This window comes from Onychostruthus taczanowskii, unplaced genomic scaffold (genome assembly GCF_017590055.1).
Source record: "Onychostruthus taczanowskii isolate IOZ18803 unplaced genomic scaffold, ASM1759005v1 scaffold22, whole genome shotgun sequence".
In the NCBI taxonomy this organism is placed as follows: Eukaryota; Metazoa; Chordata; class Aves; order Passeriformes; family Passeridae; genus Onychostruthus; species Onychostruthus taczanowskii.
The window spans coordinates 6,203,374-6,221,422 of record NW_024499462.1 but is presented as its reverse complement, the minus strand read 5'-3'; the positions used below and the strand labels follow the sequence as shown (position 1 = coordinate 6,221,422).

At 36.9% G+C, this 18,049-nt stretch overlaps 1 protein-coding gene across 3 annotated transcripts in view; it reads right to left on the bottom strand.

Moving 5' to 3' along the window:
• The window catches only part of BMPR1A (bone morphogenetic protein receptor type 1A), a 75,657-nt gene that overhangs the window by 6,103 nt on the left and 51,505 nt on the right, over positions 1–18,049 (bottom strand). For all 3 annotated transcript variants that reach the window (XR_005952704.1, XR_005952705.1, XM_041405125.1), the window contains exons 3-12: positions 16,401–16,608; positions 7,618–7,780; positions 6,218–6,320; positions 5,624–5,723; positions 4,722–4,821; positions 3,776–3,920; positions 2,727–2,919; positions 2,068–2,365; positions 1,404–1,579; positions 746–876 (exon numbers count right to left, since the gene is read on the bottom strand). Coding sequence is in view for 1 of the 3 variants with exons in the window: in XM_041405125.1 (XP_041261059.1) it covers positions 746–876; positions 1,404–1,579; positions 2,068–2,365; positions 2,727–2,919; positions 3,776–3,920; positions 4,722–4,821; positions 5,624–5,723; positions 6,218–6,320; positions 7,618–7,780; positions 16,401–16,467 (1,476 nt within the window). In the remaining 2 variants the exon portion in view is untranslated. The remainder of the gene's footprint in view (positions 1–745; positions 877–1,403; positions 1,580–2,067; positions 2,366–2,726; positions 2,920–3,775; positions 3,921–4,721; positions 4,822–5,623; positions 5,724–6,217; positions 6,321–7,617; positions 7,781–16,400; positions 16,609–18,049) is intronic.

Below are 18,049 nucleotides of genomic sequence, written 5' to 3'. Positions count from 1 at the left end.
AAATGTGGCAGCAATAAACAGAAATATCTCCACATCTATGGCTGCAAAACCTTAGAGAATTCTTTCAGGGAAAATGAAGACATGACAACAGTTCTTTCAGCAGTAAAAAAAAAAAAAAAAAAAAAAAAAAAAAAGAGAAAACTGGTAATTCATAGAAGTCAAGGACTTGGGGAAGAATAGATATGGCATATGTAACTTGCTATGTGAAATAGTTATGTCTTATTTACTGTGTTCAAGCTGTGGCCCTTTAAAAACACATATAAATGAGAGTATTTTAGTTATATCACAGATTGTCCTGGGATGTAACAGTAAAAAAGGAAAAAAGGGAAGAGGAAATCCACAAAGGAATTGTTTTGTCTTTCATGAAATATCATGCCAGAAACCAATAAGCTATATCTATTAGGACTAATAAAATGAATTTAAAAATAATTTAAGTTTGAGCTCCAATTAAACTCTGAATATGTTCCACTATCTAAAATACATGATCTCAAGTAGAGCAGTATTCATATACTTGCATGCTGCTTAAGGGTATCTTCCCCCTAGATCACTGAAAAGATACATAAAAAAGTACAGTATTTTGAATTGATCTCAAGCATGTCTTTCTCCTATTACTGCTATGAAGTTTACAAAGTATCAGAATGTGGGAATGCAGTCCTACTTGACAACATTTTAGTATTTACTAAACTAAAATGCCACCCCATATTAATGAACAAACTGAAGCAGCTTTTCCTCTGAGCACACTCACTTCATCACTGTTCCATCTGTTCGACACCACTGGGCGCAGGCGTTTGACACACACCACTTCCCTCATGTCCTCATAGGATGGATCATTTGGCACCATGTCATAATATGGCAACTGGTATTCTTCAACAATACCTGGAGATAATTGTGAAAGATTAGGAACAATTACAATAAACAAATCCACATATCTACTCTCAGATTTCCTTGGCCAGGAACAAAAATCAACTTTCTGCCAAGTTTAAACTCAACACACTGTGAGTTTTACTGTGGTAAAAATCTGAAAATTCCACTACAACAATAATTTACTGTAAAAGCTCCAATATTATCATTATTAACTTTAGTAGCTATGATGATTCCTTGCAGTGCCTTTGATTTTGATACTAAATGCTAGCTTTAGCTTTTTCTAATTTACTACATGCTACAAAGAAGCATAGAGAAACATAAGATGGAAGAAGAATACAGATGAAGATGCATAAGAATACAAAAGAAGAGTAAAAGAAAAGCCAGGATGAGTCACAAAAATATTTGTCAGACTATTACTACTGCTTTTAAAGAATACAAGCCTAATGACACAGCAAGGTAATTATATTATTTCCTGGGGAAGCATTGCTAGAATGAGGGAAGGGTCTGGTAGATTTTATCCAGAACATTTAAAAGTTTACCTCCTGTGACACAGCGCCGAGCCATTTCCCAGATGATCAGCCCAAAACTGTAGATGTCAGCCATGATGTATGGCTGGAAATGATTTTTATTCAGGCTTTCATCCAGGACTTCTGGAGCCATGTAACGTTTTGTTCCCACTCTGGTGTTCAAGGGAACGTCAACTTCATTTGTGTCACTATATGAAAACATTAGCAAGTTACTGAACTGTGGACTGTTACAAGGTGTGAAATCCTGTATGGCACAACCACTAAAAAGACAAGTCTCTGTCTCCATAGAACTTAAACTAACAAAGGTATTTAACAATATTATTAAAGTAATGCATCTTCAATTAAGTTTCAACTACCTATATGCTGTTCAAATTTCCTATGAAAGAATTTACACGATTGCAATTACTATGAAAGGCTAGTTTTGAATTAAAAAATTAGTCTCCATTTCCTCTACAAAACTTTTTATTTTCCATAAGAGTATTTTTATTGTTTCTTAACAACCTATTTTCATCATGATGTTTATCAGCTTTCAAGAACTACATTTTACCCTCAAAACTGGAAAAAAAACCCCAAAAACGCACAACCAAATGATTCCATCTGCCTTTTTAAACTGGGTATCTGGTGCATTAAATAAAAAAATGACATGAAAGTTTTCCCATGACAGAGGATTTGTTACCTGTTAAACTTGACTGCAAGACCCAAGTCTGCAATGCAGCAGGTTCCATTTTTCTTTATCAAGATGTTTTTACTCTTCAGGTCCCTGTGTGCAATTGCAGGCTTGCCTTGTGTCCCATAGATTTCTGTGTGCAGGTGGCACAGGCCACATGCAGCAGAATAGGCCAGTTTGAGCAGAGCCCTGTTGTCCAGAGTAGTGCACTTCAGAAAATCATACAATGATCCGTTTTCATGATAATCCGTGATCAAGTAAAGCTGTGTCCAGGAGCCAGTGCCTTTAATATCTGCTGCTATGAAACCTACAAAATGTACAAACCAAGGTACATAAAATTTTTGTGTTATAGATTTAGTGATAATTCCTAAAGCTGCATTTTCTTGTACTGTAGCAGAAAATACATGCTGTCCTTATAAAAACTCACCATAGAACCTGTGATTCTAACTGTATGTGAGGTTACCAGTCCAGCCTTCCAGCAAAGAGACTGCAGATATATTTCCAACCAAAAGCAGCAAAATTCTACACTTTGAGTAACATTTTATTAGAGCACATTAAGGGAATAACCCATCTGGTGATTCCACAGAAGCTGCCTTAGATCCCTCAAGCCACCCACTAAGAGCTTGTCCTCCACCCTCCAGCAGCCAAGGCAGGTTCTGCTGCCTTACCGAGGATGTTTTCATGTCGCATGAGAACAGTTTGGTAAATCTCTGTTTCTCTGAACCAGCTGGCTTCTTCTGTGGTGAAAAACACTTTGACTGCCACTTTTTCACCCCTCCATTTGCCCATCCACACTTCACCATATCGTCCTTTTCCAACTTGCCTCACCATCTGAATTTGTTTGGCAATAGTGCGCTGAACCTAAGGAAGACAAGAAAAAAAAAGAAAAAAAAAAGAAAAAAAAAGGGTATTAGAGGGAGGAGGGAAACATACCACTTAAATAAAAGTACCTGGCCAGGCTGCTTGTCAAGTGTCAAGCTTGGATTACTTTAAAGTTTGATACCATTGTAAAATTTGTTCCATGAAATTTTTTACATTCCACTTTTGGACTCATTATTGCCGCCTCCAATGTATAAAAGAACTCCCAAAATACTTAAGACAACTCAACTTCTAACTGAAGGGTATGTTCTCTTGCACTTTATTTCTGATTTATAAATAGTCATCTGTCTCACTGGCTAATTTTGATGCAAGTATTATATAGCATGGTGAATGAACAAAATTATGAATAATAATCACAAACCGGTTTGAGCTGGAAAGGACCCTAAAGATCATCCAACCCCTTGTCATTAGAACAAGTTGCTCAAAGCCCCATCCAGACTAGTGTTGAACACTGCTATGGATGGAGCATCCACAGCTTCTGTGACAACCTGTTCCAGTGCCTCAATATCCTCAGTGAAGAATTTCTTCCCAATATCCCATCTAAACCTACTCTCAGTTTAAAGCCATTTCCCCTTGTATGCCCTTGTAAGAAGTCCCTCTCTGGCTTTTCTATTTTAATGGTCAGTGGATACTAAGAAAGTAAAATCTCTGAGTTCACTCAATTTGATCCTTACATTAGCCATTTCTTGTATTTTTACCCTAATAGCTGTAGGCTCTAAGTTTGCTTTGAATTCTACTGATGCCAACAGATTTTTTAACATAGCTAATTTCACACAATTTTAATTAACTATGTGAAGATAATAATTCACTGAAGAAAAATCTCAAGTTTATGACCTACCAACAATGGTAGCCCTGATCCACTCCCAGAACTCTGTGACTGGTCAATAAGGTCTTTTAATGACTCCCCAGCTGGAATAAATGCTTCATCTTGTTCCAGGTCACGATTATAACAGTGCCTCTTTGCCATCGACTTACAGTAATGCCTGCAAAAGTAACAGCAGTTAAGTTGAACTCCAAAACACTTAAAACATGTAGCAAACTGTTCTAGGAAAGGAGCTATTTAAATATACACACTTTCTCAAAAGAAAAAAAAAGAGAAGCAGATATTACTGTATTTTTTTCCTTTCCTGAAATGTAACTTATATAGCTTTTTAATGTTAAGAATCTGTTGTAATGCATGTACAGGTTTGTCAGGTGATTATCAGTGAGGGGGAAACCCACCATTTTTAATACTCAACTCTCAGCCAGAGTTACCAGCACAACATTGCTGACTTCGTTAAATGAACAGACAACCTTGAATCACAGCAGCTGAGGCTGACACAAGCCTTGGAAACTGCTAGAACAGTGATCACCTCCAGCACAGGGCTGGTGCTAACAGAAGCACCTGAATGAAGTGCCATAGCTCAGCTGGATAATTACTTAGTTTTGAAACTCAGCAGAAAATCTCAGAAGCAGATGAAATTTAACTATTGAAAGTGACTGAAGACCCAAAAGCATAAAAAGCATGATGATATTCCTGTTTACCAGCTGCTATAGCATCGAAATTATGTGTAGCTTGCAAAACTATAAATATTTTGTACCCAGAGGAAAGGATCAAACTCACTTAAACTGTCTGCTGTGAACATTTCATTTTACCTAGTGATGGAAACTGCTAAAATGTGAAATCAGGTTACAACTATTTCCAGTGTACAAACGATTAACTGAGTACATTAGCAAAATAACTGTTCTCTTTACACTGATTTGCAAAATTAAAAATGTTGCCAATAAAGAAAGTGCTTTCTTACTTGTAACAAAAGCAGCTAAGTAAGATGACCATGACAATTATGCAGACTGCCATAGAAATCAACACTGCCATCCAACGAATGCTGCCATCAAAAAGTCCATCTATTTGACAAAAAAAAAAAAGAAAGAAAAAATAGAAAGGAAAAAAAGAGTGTTTCCAAAGTCTATTAATGAAACATCTATTGTAAACAGTTTATTTAGGTATGGTTTCATGTATTGTGTATCAAAGTAAGTATTTATACCACAAAAGCAAAGATAAATTGATTTGGATGACAAAAAAAAAAAAAAATTCAGCTTGACATTTTGGAGTTGTTGGTTTTGGTTGACTCTTGCTAGTTCGTTAGAAAAGAAATTAAGGATTTAGAGCAGTAAGGTTCTGAGAAGATATAAAGCAACAGTTAGACCAGTACAACTTGCCTAGCAATGAATGAGTAAGCACAAGAAAACAAACTATTTTTGCTGGGAACAACAGAAAGAAGAGAATGGATTTGCAATAAAGAGGTGTTAACAAGGTCTGAATAGTTTTTTTTATGATGGCATTCATAATGGTAAAAGCACAGCAGAGACTAAGAAAAACATTTTAAAAAGAGATCAGACTGTGGAAACAGAACAAAAACAGATCAGAAAATCACATGCAGTCAAGATATGAACGTATTAAGAACAAGAATAAAAATGCCATGAGTGATTGATCAAGGAAAAGATTAACTTGAAAGCGGTAAAAAAGGAAAACTGAAAATAGAAAATGAAGAGTAGTACAGATCTTTAAATAAAAATTACTGAGTATGGAAAAAACCAGATCTGCGCAATACTGTAATTACATTGTCTCCTTACTTTTACTGTTGATGAGGAAGAACAGAACCTACATAGCATTCCTTAGCAGTGTAAACATACAGGAGGTGTTTACCTGTACTGTCAAGAGGTGGTAGTGTTGGTTGCAAATCCTGATTGCAGAAATCAGTGCGACAGCACTCAATCGTTCGGCGCAACTGTGCTTTAGGCGAGTCCTGTTGAAGGAGAATTCAATAAACATTCAGACTTTGAAGCTAAAGCAGGGAGAGGAGATGCTACAGCTACAACATAGCACAGATAAAAGTGCAAGCTATTTTATTCAAAAGGCACTTCAACCTCACCATTTCATGTATGAGATCACTCTGCAGTGGCAGACAGACATCATCTAATCTCTGAGCCTACATTTGATCTTGCGTTGTTTTTATATTTCATGAGATGTTTTCCACTTGTTGCACAGAAACAGACAGTTTCTACTTAAGTTGCTATTTCATATATGGGAAAAACCTTGAGCTTAGCCAAAACCAGTTAACCATATGTTAAACAAATACTGCTCTTAAGACAAAAAACACAATCCCTTTAGAAGTTTTTCTCTTATACTCATCACAGCAGCAGTATTTGCTTTAGAAGCATCCTCAGAATGCCACATAAAAAAGGGAGTGGCATAAACATGAAAGAAAGTATGGCACTGGTATAAATCTCATTTTTTCACCTTGCACTGGAAGTCTGAACCTTCATACTTCATGCAGCCAGAAGCAAGCGTGGGTTCTCCATGTTCATCCTCCTCAATGATAGCAAAGCAATGTCCATTAGTTCTGCAATAAACATATCACATGTGCTTGACCAGCATGTTTATCATTTAATATTCAGCATTAGTTGACCATGAACCTATTAAGAATTCTAGAATGAAAACTTCTAGAAAAACTATTTAATAGAGTAGTTACCATCCAGTTTGAGAACAAAAGACCCCCACAGTATTCTCGAATAGAACACTACAGGGATGCTTTCTCACAAATATTCATTAATTCCCTCAACATAGATACTAAGAAAAACAAAATTAGAAATAATTTTGTTTGCCAAAAATCTATTTACACTAATTCAAAGAAATGCAAATGTGAAAAGCATAATGCCATAAGGTACCCTGCACGTAGACACTGTGGGTTTTTTAACTAATAGCTTCATTATGAGCATAATGGCCTATCAGCTGCTAGGTCAGACAAAAATTAGTAAGACCTATACAGACTGCCAACACTAGAGGGCAATAAAATCCAATAAATAAATACCAAGAGGCTTAAAAGACAAATACTGGAACATTTTCTCAGCTCAAAACTGTTTGTAAGTTACTGCCTGTGTTTACATTTAAAAAGACAGCAGTGTTTACTCTACCTCCTTGGGTTCCACAGAAACTGCCAAGTGACACCTTAGAGAGACTGAATGTTAAAGTGAAGACTCAAAGTACAGGAGCAAGTAATATGTTTCAACTGTGTATATTAATTCTTAAGGAAGAAAACAGAAGGGCCTTGAACATGGAATTGCAAATGGAGAGAAAAAAAGAAAAAGAAGGATGTTTCAGGACATGAAAAAAAAAACAAAACACCTTAAGCAAGCACATAACCTATGCTTGAGTCTGTTAGGATTCTTATACCTATCAAAGATAAAACTTCCCTCCTGTCTCTACATGTCCACAGGCTTTTCTTTATTTTCCCCTGCCTTTCCTTCATAGTCCTTCATGTAACAAGTACAATTCTCAGTAAATGGCCTTGTTGTTTACACTACCTTTTTGACTACTAGGTGAAGAAATAGGTAAACAGGTGGTCATGTCAGAAGGCTTAGATTTGGGTCACTTAATACTCACCCAGCTATAAAATACCACAGGGTTACTTAAAACCTCTGTCCTTCAAAGCAGTTGCTAGGCTTAAAATGACCAGTTGTAAATTATTCTAAGGTGTGGTGAAAACGGAGATGACCATGGGTTTTAGCACTGACAGAACATAATCAATTACGGTCAGACCTCCTGAGAGAACCTGGGTCAGCATTCAGAAGTAGTTTGCTCTCTCAAAATCCAAAATTATATGCTTCAAAGAGCCTCTCCATCCTGAATGCAACACTTACATGCATGTGTTGTTAATAGCATCATCTGGACAATGTCCTGAGCAGTAGCATTTAAGAAAAGGTAAGGTGTCCTCTGGCGCAAGTGTTACTCCATTTGCTTGTTTCTTTTGGTCAGAATTTGTCTTCATTCCTGTACCATGAAGCATGCTGTCTGGCTTTTGACCTGGACACAAAAAATAGAACCAAAAAAAGTTTGCATCTCTTTGAAAACTGCTCAAGAGTTTTATAGTTAAAATATGACAATAATAATTATATTTATAACTGAAATATACAAGGCAATCTCCTCTCCCAAGATTATAGAAATCTGAGTTAATAATTTTATTCTAGCGATACCCTCCTAAGTTATTTTGTACCTTAACAGGAGATCTTCCAACCATATATAATCAATATAAACAGAAAGATATTTTGTCTTTTCCGGGGAGGGCAGGAAAGCAGTGGTGTAACTGGTTAGAATTTTCTGAAGAAAGCTTCTCTCATTCATGTGTTCAGAAAACCAAAATGCTGACGGCTTAATAACCACAACAAGAATAATTTTATGCATGGCTGAACATACTTAATATGCAATTTTCTAATTTTCTGAAGTAATTTTTTTATGGATTCACAGTCTCATGGAAGAGCAGTAATAACTCCAAAATCTCTTGGTTTTTTTGATCTCTGTATGCATTAGGACTTCAAAACACAGCTAAAGTAAATCTCGTTTGCAAATTAAATTTCAGTAAATGACACGAACATCCATCCAAACGAGCTTTCACAGAACAGAAACAGGGCTGCATCATGTTCCAAGTACCCCTCAGTTTCTCAACAGTAGCAGAGTTAAACACCATTCTTTCTTGATCATATTATTAAAGAGCTTTTGTGAATGCATGCATTCAGAAGAAAATATCCCTTTCCTTCTTAGTGAAGAACATCCAGAACAAAAATGATGAATGTTATCTGCCTCATTTGGAATATGCTATGTGATTACTGTATGAGATGAGAACATCTTTACCTATCTCCTTCAGCTTTATCACACGCAATTTTACCAAAAAGAAATCTCTTTCTGTCCACCACCTTGGCTCTAAATCCTCAAGGTACAAATCAAATACAGATAGAAGAGCTGTGAACAAACTATCACTTGCACTGACACAGATTACAGCAAGGCTCTGTGTGAGGGTCAATGTTGGCAAGATAAGCCAGCAGCCAGTCAGGACCAGCAGAAGCTTTTACGAATTCAATTATTAGTAAAAAAATTGAGGTCACAATAAAAATTTCATTTTTAAATTTCAATTTTTCTAAGGAAAAGAAACCTAAGCAGAAAACTCAAGAGTGTCTTCGAACAGATTCTTTGGCTTCCTGTCAAACCCAGCAAACACAAGCTGTAGAGTGATGAGAATATTAGTGTCCTGTTGTACCTTGCTTGAAACACGTCCAGAAAAACTTGATTAAAATCTCTTGCAGATACAGCCCTCTGCATCACTCTACATCACTGTAACATCCACTATGTCATTCAGACAAGTGCCAATTAAATACCTGTGAAATTTGATCCTACTGTACTGAAAATAGCAGACCTGCAGATTTCCTCATCTGGTTAATAGAGCACACCCAGTGCATTGTCCAGTGCAGCAAAATAATGCAACTCTGCTTCTTCTGGATACAAGTAAGAGAATATCCTGAGAAATACACCATTTTCCTAAACACTGAAATCACAGAGCAGTGCTTTATTTAATATGTGGTCTTCAAAGAGTATTTCAGTAATGCCCAAGTTAAATAGTGCTGATCTGTACAGACTGTTCACAAGAAACAAGACCCAATGGTAGAATAACAGCAGGTTATAGGTATTTCTGATTTAACCAAGAAGAATCCTGCACAACTGAAACAGCTCCTCCATCTACCCCCCTCTCTTTCTACATATTTCTTCCCAGCATAAACTGAAAGGTAATTTTAATACTTTGCTAGAGACATTACAAAACATTCTGTATTCACATTTAAGGAGATCCTTACCTGCTCAGAGAACAGGTAATTCTACTTAATATTTAAAGCAAAAGCCACTGCATATGTACAAATATTGTCTTTCTGATTCTGTTGAATGACTACAGTATCCTTCCCAAGTGATGTTATAAATCCCTCTTGAGGGACATTCCACATGTTGAAAGTCTTTATGGTATTTTATGATCAGCGTCTTACAGTCACTCATCCATTTTCCTACCCTGATCACTGAATGCAATGTTTTTTAAGTTTATTAGACAAGAAATCCAAGGAACCCTTAAAGCATGGCTTCTCCTAGCTCAGAACAGAAAGAACAACATTTTTGTGCATGTCTGGGATCTTTTAAGGCAGTATAATTCCCTGTAAACTAACACTGAAGCATGACTACAGGTATACCAACCTTTTATACTAAAAGTGACATGAAATACATTTTACCTCTTCAATTATTAAGATGGATTGCATTACGAGATTTATGAAAAGCACATACCATATAAAATCCAAAACAGGTAACTGTATTCTCAAAGAAACAGCATCTTTGTCTTTTGTTCAGTTTCTGTAGGCAAAGATTTTTATTCAAAGCAAGAACAGACTACAATTTCATTATTTTTGTAATGTAAAACTCCATAGTAGCCTGCTTTCATCTTACAGGTAATACCTGAACTGCACAAAGAATGGGGGGAGAAAGAAAATCACTTCACTCTTGCATTTTTACTTCCTAAGAATGTAAGCAAAACACTTCTTAGACAGAAATTTGAGTACCTAGGGAAGAGAATAAGAAAATTTGGAGGAAGTTTGGGATTACTTCACTAAACAGTTTTTAATTGCCTACACCTAGGATACCGAACTGTATCCTTTACTGCAGTACTGCAATTCAGCAGCAGCACTTCAAGACTCATTAGTGTCCATTTTAAAGCTGCTGGGTATGGGAATGGGAGTCAAGTATGGAAAGACTTGGCTTCCATCCACCTTCGATATTAAGAGGGCAAATGAAGGCCCTGAACTCACAGGATCCTTCATTGTCATTTTTTCCTGGTTAATAAATGCTGAGTAAATGAACAAGAGAGAACTAAGGATAGGCCTAAAGAACATCTTGCTCCAAGGTTTACATCTCCACCCTCAGAGCTCCAGCTCTCAGACATTCACACTGCTGCATCTTCCCCCTGGGAAAAGGACAGGCAAAGGGAGGATCATATTTTAGGATCTCATGACACTACACTACTTGATGATGTAATTAATCTCTTCTTTTCCATGACACTTGCAGTTGTCACTCTGTAGTACAGCTAAGAAACATACATACACAAATCTCACATAACCTTCAAAGGTGTAAGTGCAGTGTACTGTGCACTGAAACGCAGCAGTCAGAGACTCCAGGCACAGCAAAGCTTCCTCTCCACCATTTCCTAACCTCCACCTGCAAATTGCACAGAGCTGGTGGGGCAAAATAATACACAAGAGCAACAAATGAGCTATCACACACTGGTGAGATTGTTCAAGATCCTGGATCACTTCTAGCTTGTTCATCCAGCCTTGAGAACGACAGTATCATAGACTTCTAAACATACAAACTGCTCTGTGCATTTTACTGCATTACAAAGTTACAACATTCAAAAAAATATCAGAGTAAGGGTGGAACAGTCTCCTAACTTCACTGCAGTGTAAGACACTGATGAGAAAAAAGCTGATGGGACTTCAAGTTCTGATTTTGTCTTCTGCTCTGCCCCATCATACACTGCATGCATTGTAGATTTCCACAAGTGTGAACAACTGTTACAGACAGGACAACACTTAAATGGTTTTCTGTTTAAAATTAAACTTTATTTTAATAAAATAAATAAAAATTGAAAAAGCTAATAATAAAACAAATGGTTAGAACAATGCCTGACAATGTATAATATCCAGCCTTTGAACAAAAATATAAATTATTCAAAGCACTGCTTCTTCCAGTCACAGAAAATAAGTTAAGACTATAAAATGTATTTCAAAGAAGCACAGGATATTAAAAATCTCACTAGGTTAGAAATCTAAGTCTACTTGAAAGCACGCATCAAATATGAATATTAACATGGATAAATCTTAAAAATGTGCTGTGCGTGACACTGCAGTGTTACTAATCACTAAAACCCAAGTTAACCTGCTTGCAACTTAATGCCAGGATACAGATATAATTTCATTTAGTCTTCTGATCTAAGAAAAGATTTGTGTGACCCATAAAAAACCAGCTCTATGAAATGCAGAGACAGCAGTAAGTGTAAGAAGACAAATGCAAAAGTCAAACTATGCCTACAATTTTTTTACTTACTTGTATCCTCTCTTTCTCCACAAAGGAAGGTCCAATATGGCCTATAGCAGTCAAGTTGTTTGATAGCTTTCTGAGTTCATAATATAGGTGTTGCCCATAAAAACATTTCTATTCCAGACCACATTATCCTTTAAAGGATATACAGTGCTAGAGGCATTTCTTTGTAGCTACTGTGATCCACACTTGTAAAGTCCAAGAAATTCAATATTTAAGTAAGAAAAATCTTAGTCAGAAGAGCCCCTTTACCTGCCTCCCTGCTGGTGCTGATGCCACTGGGCTCTTTTCATCAAAGATGAAAGTTGTATCAGAGCTCTTTATGTTAGATATGCCTTGCTCATGAAAAAGCCATACCTTGACATTTTAATGTGGTAGTTCTAAATTACTTTTTCTTGCTTTAGGACACAGATACAGCAAAATCCCCCACTCCAGTAAGCACATTTCACCTTTTTGCCTATCACAAACTTTCCTAATGATTTAACATGCTCTGTTATGTGAATTAAACCTCAGTACAACTGACACAGCTTGAATACAATACTAGCACTTTCTTTTCAAAGACAAAATAACTTTTTTAAAAATCAGAAAAACTGTATGAGTACAAAGAAAATATCTTAAATGCTTCTCCAAACTCTGTGTTTGGCGTTGTAAGCATAATTCTCCCTATAGTGCTTTTTTATATATCAAGGCTGTGATCTCCAAAGACCAGGCATGTTAGAGGTAGCTCCATCTAGCAGAACTGGTTCCTAAAAATCACAGCATGTTCCCAGACTACTGGTTTAAAACCTCCCTCCTGTCCTTCCAGCTCTCCCAGGAGCTACATCAGTGCACAACATAGACAGGCAGCCCCTGCCTCCTCTGCTTCCCAACCCACAGTCCTCAACCTCTGCTCCCATTTCCCTTCCCCAAAAGGCACTTCTGAAGACTGCTCTGTTCTTATGTACTCAATATAAAAGTCAGAGACTTGGAAATTTTGTGCATTTTTCTTAAAAGTACACTGCATTGTAATTTAAACTAAAAGGGCTTTTAAAGAAAAAAGTTACTTAAAACTAAATGCGACTTTTTAATAAAGAAATAGATCAACTTTAAATAATCCCTTGAAGAATTTTACTCAGACAAATTTATAAGAGCATGGTTGCTGCCCATATTTCAAAGACATATGCAGCCGTTAATTGGGCAAATCACTAATAAACAGAACCAGTGTTTTCAAGTAATGAATCAGCTACTGACAACTGTAAGTTCCTTCTATAGATTTTAGAATTTTGTTTCAGATTAGTTTATACATTCAAATTCAGTTAACTACTTCATCTGAAATTGAGAAAGTACATAAAGTTTTTAAAATGTATCTTAATATATACCTCATATATATCAAGTATTTGAATAAAAGTAATTAGAGCAGTGAACTAAAATCAACAGGTTTTTTTTGTTCAGTAACAGCGGCAACTTTAAATCCATTTTAATATTTAATATTGACACTAATCATTTTTAAATTTGACTTTTAATACATCTTTATGCATATCAAGTGGTATTAATACATTTTTAGTCAACTAATTTACAAGGATTAAAATACTGGTTTTCTGTGGTGTCTTTGAAGAATACATAAACATGTGATGAACCACATGGGAAGTAAACTGCCAGCAATGAAGAACCAAATTTATGAGAACATGTTTAAGTAGATGTTAAGCACTTTATTACTGCTACATATATTGATCAGACATGCTCATCAATGCACTATAACAACAAAGAAATACTCGAAAGTAAAAGTAGTTCTCTGCCTGAAAACCCTGCACTACCGGGAAGACAAAACCTGTTTAGTGCAGCCACAAGTGTGGCTGAAGCCCAAGACCTCTTGCCTTTGATCAGAAAAAGGAAGTGGATGAAGATGCAGAGCAAGTCACAGACTTAAAAACACTGCAAAGGTCTTCCACAGCAAGAAAGGAAATATAAAATGTTTCAACTGAAGAGGTTGCTATTAAATCCGGCCATCTGCAACCCAGGCTTATTTCTGACTATTTCTCAAAGTAAATAAAGAAGTCCCAAAGCTACAAAGATACAACTCAACGGGCAACCACTGGGTCCCCCTGCTGCGTATTACCAACCTGAGAAACTGCAGCTATTCACCAGTAATGTCATGGAACTGCCTCTGGTTTCTGTTGTTACTGTAAGAATATTTTCACAGTAATCAACACATGCATCCACTTGCTTTTTCAAGTTACCTGTTAAGGAATCTGGTATGTATTTATACATGCAGCTATACAGACACATTTGCTTTTATCATTCTCTCAGGTCTTGGTAAGCTCTGAAATTCCTAACATTCTGAAGAAGCCTCCAAAAAAACCCCAAGAGAGCAAGCCATTAACCTGGATGCCAGACAATGAAAGTACACACAATGGTTTTTACTTTCTCTGCTTTTTCTTCCTCTTTCTGTAAATCACACAAATTTTCTTCAATTTTTCTTAATGAATCTTTTTTCACCTCTGTTGATTGCTTTATGATACATTTTTCTAACATCCTGCATATATTTTCCTAGTTGAAACTACTTTTTCAATGGTTTAAACTTTTCACTTTAGATTGTCTCTTTCCTATAAAAATGTCAAATGCTTTTTGACTATGATCTTAATTCTTTCCCCCGTGAACCTAGTGAAATGCAGAGAGACTTGACTGGCTTTTTCCTCACCACCCCTGGAAACCAAGCATATTTCATATGTTTGAAGAAAAGCCCTTAGGCAACTTGCAAAGAACTAACAACATTTCAATAAGCTCAACTTTTTTCACGGCTTTCAGAACTCCCTCCCAGTATTAATTTGAAAGTCAGGAAAATTTCTAAGATAAGGAAATTTTTTCTTTTGAAGCTGAAAAATAATACTCAGTCTTTAAACTTAATTTATCTATATTACTCACTGGAAGTTATTTACTGAACTGTTATTAATCACTGTAATCATGGAAGGAGTTAATGTAATTTAATTTTAAGCCACTAGAAGACTTGCATATTTGTATTATTATTTCTATTTGAATCTGGAGAGGAAAAAAACCTCTTCAGTTGGTATTGCTTATTATTAAAATGCTAAATATTGGCTAATGCAGAGGAGTAACCATGGCTTCAGCAAAAAGAACAAAGCATATTACTCCCAGCCTCCTCAAGGGAACAAGGGAAGAAGCTGGTCTCTTCCACCAGAAGCAGTAAAACTGCTTGAATACAAACAGAACAAGCTCCACAGCAAAACACTATGTCTGAGTATTTTAGAGAAGAAGAGATCTCTGGAAGTCACCTGGTACCACCACCTGGTCAAAGCAGGATGACCAACTTCTACATCAGACCAGGTTGTTCCGTCATTGCAGTAAAGTTCTGACTACCTCTAAGGATGAATATTGCACTACCTGCCCAGGCAGCCTGTTGTAATACTTAACCACATTCAGTCAAAACTTCTTTCTTAATTTCTCAATGAAACTTTCTTTAGTTTATTCCCATTACCTAATCTAAGCACCTTACAGCTACCTGCAAATATCTGTAATCTACTACAGACTTCAAGTATACCCAAACTAGGCTATTTCTGTCCGAATGGATGTATCAAGCCCAGATATTGAAGAGACAGCTCTGCTATATCCTTTAATCTAATATTGCAGATTCACACCAGAAACAAAACAAAAAGATCAGCATTTGGGTACTTACCAGGCTTCCTCCTCTCCCCATTTTAATGGGTTCATTGAATTGTTATTCTTGAAAGTATCTCACATAGTAAATAGTAAATCTCACATCTCAAAATCAAGCACTCACTAAGCAGTAATTGATCTAAGTATGGAATAAGAATATAAATTCTTCTATATTCAAGTATTTAAATGGCAGTACCAAATTTGTTTTCTCTATTTTCTGAAAATATACACTCTTACACAGAGACCCAACCAGGGATGTATATTTTCAATTCAACCCAATTTGACAGAGGAGTTAAAGTTCTAATGATAACTGAATTTCCAGAAGTTTTTTGATAATTGGTGTATGGAAAGACAAAAGACACACAAATGAGTACCTTCACTAATGGAAAACGAGGATATTTGTGAATAGTCCATAGCCTCACCTTGGCCCATCAATTAGGTACAAAAAGTTCATTTAGATTAGTTATGGCATAGTACGTCTAGACTGCTGGGAGCATCAAAAGGTGTGGGGAACTGCACACTGCAAGTTCTTCAGTGGGTCAAGTTAAGGGGATCAAATATTCACATACAGAAGGAACTGAAATTCAGGAAGTCAAACCTTCACTTCTGCTGCTCATCCAACCTGCTCAGTGGTGTACTAGGCATTTTGAGTATTTTTTCTAATCAAGTATTTGCTAAAATACACCTAATCTAAACTACAATGAATGACCACTAGAATGTCCTTCTCTTTAGGGAAGCATCCCATGACACATCAGGCCAGTAAAGTCACCTGCCCGCAAAAGAAACTCCAAAAGAAAAAACTTCAACCACTGGAAAAAGCATAAGTCTGCTACAAATCAGAAAGATAAGCTTATTTGAACTAGTTTATATTTACCTTGAACATGGAGAATGATAAGCAGATAGGCTCCAAGCAATTGCTCATGAACTCTCAATCGAGTCATTGTTCACTTTTAATCCTTCCTGTGCAGGGCGACCAGCCCTTCTGCTTGACAAATGCTGAGCTCAGTCCGTTCAGTGAAGCCTAATACAGGATTCGGTGCTTGACTGCAAGGATGCTTCTGTGGCTTTTCCACCTTTGTTTCCTGGAAAATAAAATAAAACAAAATGTTTAAAAACTTCATGTATTTGTGGAAAAGGAAAAAACCCTCAAAGTGGTCATCATAAAACAAAATGTTTAAAAACTTCATGTATTTGTGGAAAAAAAAAAAAAACCCTCAAAGTGGTCATCAAGCTGAGCATAACCAACAAACCCAACAAAAAAACCCCATGTGTTTATTAACATTAGTATCTGAAAACATTAGCTATGATTACTGTCTAACTGAATAGCAGGGTTCTTCTGAAATATAAACTTTTGGTAACAACCCACAGGGATGTTTTCATATTCCTATTAAAAATATTAGATATGTCAACTCACTGGTCGTAAATGTATAATTTTAGACTTGCATATAGCTGTTAGAGGTAGTATTCAACAGATTTAACATGTAAATCTGTTTGAAAACTATTTTCTTTACAGAAATGAAACCTTCTTTAAATTATTTCCCATAAAAATTAAATGCAAGTGGTGACTTCCCATAATACTGGTGGGGAAGCAGTAACACCATGTTAGGCCACCTGTTGAAAACTGCTGGTAGAGAAGCTTTATTGCAAAAAATCTCCCAGCCTCTCTGCTGGATGAAAACCAAATTTGCATTAAATTTAACAGTTAGTTTAGTCACCTAATATATTTATCTTGTTACTTTCTTCTCCTAGAAGAGAACTGCAGAAAAAAGACAACACTAACTGCAATTCAAAATCATTACATCCTGGATTCCCAAGCTGTATGCAAATTAATTCCTCCTGAAAAATTACACTACCGTATGTACACGCCATTTGCTCCACAAACAAAACATAATTCTACTCTTGTACAGTGGGTGAACATACAGCTAAGACAGCCAAACTGAGGAAGAAGTCACTTTTTCAGACTGCAGTAGTTGCGGTCACATTCCGCTTAGAGAACTTTTCAATGGTGATGCACGAGGGGAACGTAATTGGGCCTCAAAGGACTAAAAAGCAGCTTGAACACCTCAATAGTTCCTTGCAACAAAAGCGAAGCTGCACAAAGATGAACAGAGCCCTGATTTTGCCTCTCCTCGGCCTCGTTTCGGTGGGGTTGACCCCCCGACCCCTGTCAGCCTGGCGCTGCTCATGAATGCCAGAACGGGCGCTCGCTCGGGGATGGGCAGCAATTACTGTTGGTGGCCGCTTCCATCAATAACTCAATCTGTGTGTCGGCGAGACCCAAGAACTTTTCATTTTAATGAGTCTTCGGGGGCATTTAACATGGAGGCAAATTAGCGGCTGAGCCGGGAGGTGTCCGTCACTTCCAATTTCAGCGGGCGCGGCGCCGCCCCGACCCCTGGCCTACTTTTCACACGTCTCTGACTTCTCCCTAATGCTGCCACAAAGAGGGAGCCAGGCACCCCGAGCACCATGGCAGCCACGGCCCTGGCCAGGATTATTGCCTGGCTGTGGTGGGACGGACTC